At 51.4% G+C, this 3,096-nt stretch overlaps 1 protein-coding gene across 1 annotated transcript in view; it reads left to right on the top strand.

Annotated features, from left to right (window-relative positions):
* LOC134462213 (carbohydrate sulfotransferase 11-like) overlaps positions 1–2,314 on the top strand; it is a 42,627-nt gene extending 40,313 nt beyond the window's left edge. The window contains exons 3-4 of the mRNA XM_063215122.1: positions 725–1,300; positions 2,035–2,314. Coding sequence (XP_063071192.1) covers positions 725–1,300; positions 2,035–2,310 — 852 coding nt within the window. The 3' untranslated portion in view covers positions 2,311–2,314. The remainder of the gene's footprint in view (positions 1–724; positions 1,301–2,034) is intronic.
* The last annotated feature ends 782 nt before the right edge of the window (positions 2,315–3,096 follow it).

The following is a 3,096-nucleotide window of genomic DNA, read 5'->3' as shown; positions in this document are numbered from 1 at the left end:
ATCATGCTGGTTTTGATTATATTTGTCTCTGCTGGTTGATTTGACTGCTATGGTTGAGCACCATGCTGTAGCCTTGTACTGCCTGACAGGGCGGTACCACAAAAGCAAGTGCATCATGTGATGGTTAACCCCTCCTTAAATTAGAGCTTTTTAAAAAGCAAAGCAAAAATAGTTCATTTTGTCCTTGGCACACGTGTGTTTGAGCTGGTTTGAGCTGGCAAAGTGTTTTGACCATTAGACCATAATGGACTGCTGCGGTTTATAATGAATGCCATGTGTGTTGTTCACATCTCAAGACATTCATTTTGTGTCTTTGTCGTCCCCCATTTCTCAATATTTACGTGCTACGTGTTCTCTCCTCTGTACCACATGCATGTATTTTCCTCACTTTTCCGACATGTATTGATTTGTAGCCTATGGTCACGCTGCTGTTTGTTTTTAATGTTGTGCATGAACCTGCATAAGATGTAATGGATGAATAAAACAATATATCTCCCCCTTTCTTCTCTTTCTTTTCTCTCTATCTCCCCCTATATTTCCAATCTTTCTCTCCCCTCTCTCTCTTTCTACCCAACCCAACCCTGCCCTCTCTCTCTCTCTCTCTCTCTCTCTCTCTCTCTCCTCCTCTCTCTCTCTCTCTCTCTCTCTCTCTCTCTCTCTCTCTCTCTCTCTCTCTCTCTCTCTCTCTCTCTCTCTCTCTCTCTCCCTCCCTCCCTCTCCATAGATGGAGCTGTCCCCGCTGCAGATAATGCACCAGGGCCGGCGCGAGCTCCTCGAGGAGGCCTGCCGCTCGTACACCCGCAAGCGCCGCGTGCTGATCCCCGAGGACCTGAAGCACGTGATCGTGGACGATCAGCACAGCCTGCTGTACTGCTACGTGCCCAAGGTGGCCTGCACCAACTGGAAGCGCGTGCTGATGGTGCTGACGGGCGGCGCCGGTCCCGGCCGCCACGAGCCCCTGCAGATCCCCGCCCACGAGGCGCACGTGCCCGGGAACCTGCGCACGCTCTCCGAGTACTCCACGGCCGAGATCAACCAGCGCCTGCGCTCCTACCTCAAGTTCGCGTTCGTGCGCGAGCCCTTCGAGCGGCTGGTGTCGGCCTACCGCAACAAGTTCACACGCAGCTACAACACGGCCTTCCACAAGCGCTACGGCACCAAGATCGTGCGCCGGCAGCGACCCGACGCCCTGCCGGAGGCGCTGGAGCGCGGTGATGATGTCTCGTTCGGCGAGTTTGTGCGCTACTTGGTGGACCCGGCCACGCAGCGCGAGGAGCCCTTCAACGAGCACTGGGAGCGGGTGTGTAGTAGTTAACTCCCATTCACCACCAAGAAATCATTGTTAGGTCATGCAGAAGTGTTAAATCATGTTGTGCAGTGTTAAATCGTCTTCTTTTCCTGGGTTCACAATTTTCACTTTTTTAAGGTATAGTGATGCAAATGGAAGCTGTGACCTAATGGTTGGGGGGAGGTCTTAAGATTACAGGGTTGTGGGTTTGAATCCCACCCTTACCAATCCCTACATATCACTCCATGGCTGAAGTGCCCTTGAGCAAGGTACCTAACCACCACATTGCTCCAGGGACTGTAACTAATGCCCTGTGAATTCTACATAACTCTAAGTGGCTTTGGATAAAATGTGAAAGCCCACCTGGGAATCTCCAACTCCCTTTGTCATTGTGTCACAGCACTCCACAGCACACAGTGCTCACTGCGCACAACAAAATTGCATGTATGCCTCACCCTTGTAAGGGGACAGCCTCCAATCGTGCCCCAAAGAAGCAGTGCGGCGGGACGGTACCATGCTCAGGGTTCCTCAGTCATAGAGGAGGATGGGGGAGAGCACTGGTTAATGACTCCCCCCACCAACCTGGTGGGTCGGGAGTCGAACCAGTAACCTTTGGGCTACAAGTCTGACACACGCTAACTGCTTACCCTTGACTGTAATGTATTGCTAAAGTTACCCATGTAATGTAATGTAAAGGTAAAATCAAATTACACGTAAGATCACATTCTTAAAATGTCCCCCTGCAGGTGCACTCGCTGTGCCACCCGTGCCTCATCCACTACGACGTGGTGGGCAAGTACGAGACCCTGGAGGAGGACGCCGACTACGTGCTGAAGCTGGCGGGCGCGGAGGCCGAGGTGCGCTTCCCGGCCTCGGGCAAGAGCACGCGCACCACCGGCGAGCTGGCCGCCTCCTACTTCAAGGACATCAGCCCCGTGTACCAGCGCAAGCTCTACAACCTGTACCGCATGGACTTCCTGCTCTTCAACTATTCCATGCCTGGGTACCTCAGGGTCAGATGAGACATGGAACAGACTTGTACGAACTTATGAATTGAATGAATTGAAATTCACAGTAATGCCATACTACGAGCACTAGGTGGTGGTGTTCTATGTACTCTCAATGGGTGGTGTAGATTAAATTCAAAGAAATTCAAGGTAATGACACCACCTAGTGTTCATATTATGGCATTACTTTGAATTTCAATTCATTCAATTCGGAATTTCGCACAAGCCTGACGTGGAAGGTGGAAAGGGTTTTTTTGGAGTGCGAGGTCCGCACACTTAAATTCCTTTTTTTGTTGTGTTTTATTATTTCATGGCTGATTCCAGCCAAGAAATAATAAAACGCAACAAAAAGGGATTTTAAGAGTACGGACCTCGCACTCCAAAAACTACGGTCGGCCTTTGTCCTGCACCTTTTCCTGAGATGTGCACAATCTTTGCCTTCAACTGAAGGTGGAAAAGGGACCTATGGGACCAAGGAGACCTCCTCGCCCCTCCATGCCTGGCTGCCTACCTTGTCAGATGAGGTGGGGTAAAGGGAGGGGTATGGAGGGCAGGAAGAGAGGTGTGCTAGAGGAGGATGGTGATGGTACTTTAGGATGAACCAGGGGGTGGACGGGGGGATAAGATGGTGCCTTTGGGTTGGGGAGGACACGGTGCTCCTGCTCTTCCACTTCTCATTCGGGCACAAATGAGAGTCAACTGAGATGTAGGAAGGGACCTCCACACTCTTCAGCTCGGCTACCTGAGGATCAGGTGAACGAGTGGACATGGCAGGGTGCACGGAGAGACATTCACAGTGGT

This window comes from Engraulis encrasicolus, chromosome 14, assembly GCF_034702125.1.
Source record: "Engraulis encrasicolus isolate BLACKSEA-1 chromosome 14, IST_EnEncr_1.0, whole genome shotgun sequence".
NCBI classification, from domain to species: Eukaryota; Metazoa; Chordata; class Actinopteri; order Clupeiformes; family Engraulidae; genus Engraulis; species Engraulis encrasicolus.
The sequence above is the reverse complement of the archived record's forward strand: the minus strand, read 5'-3'. Positions and strand labels throughout refer to the sequence as shown.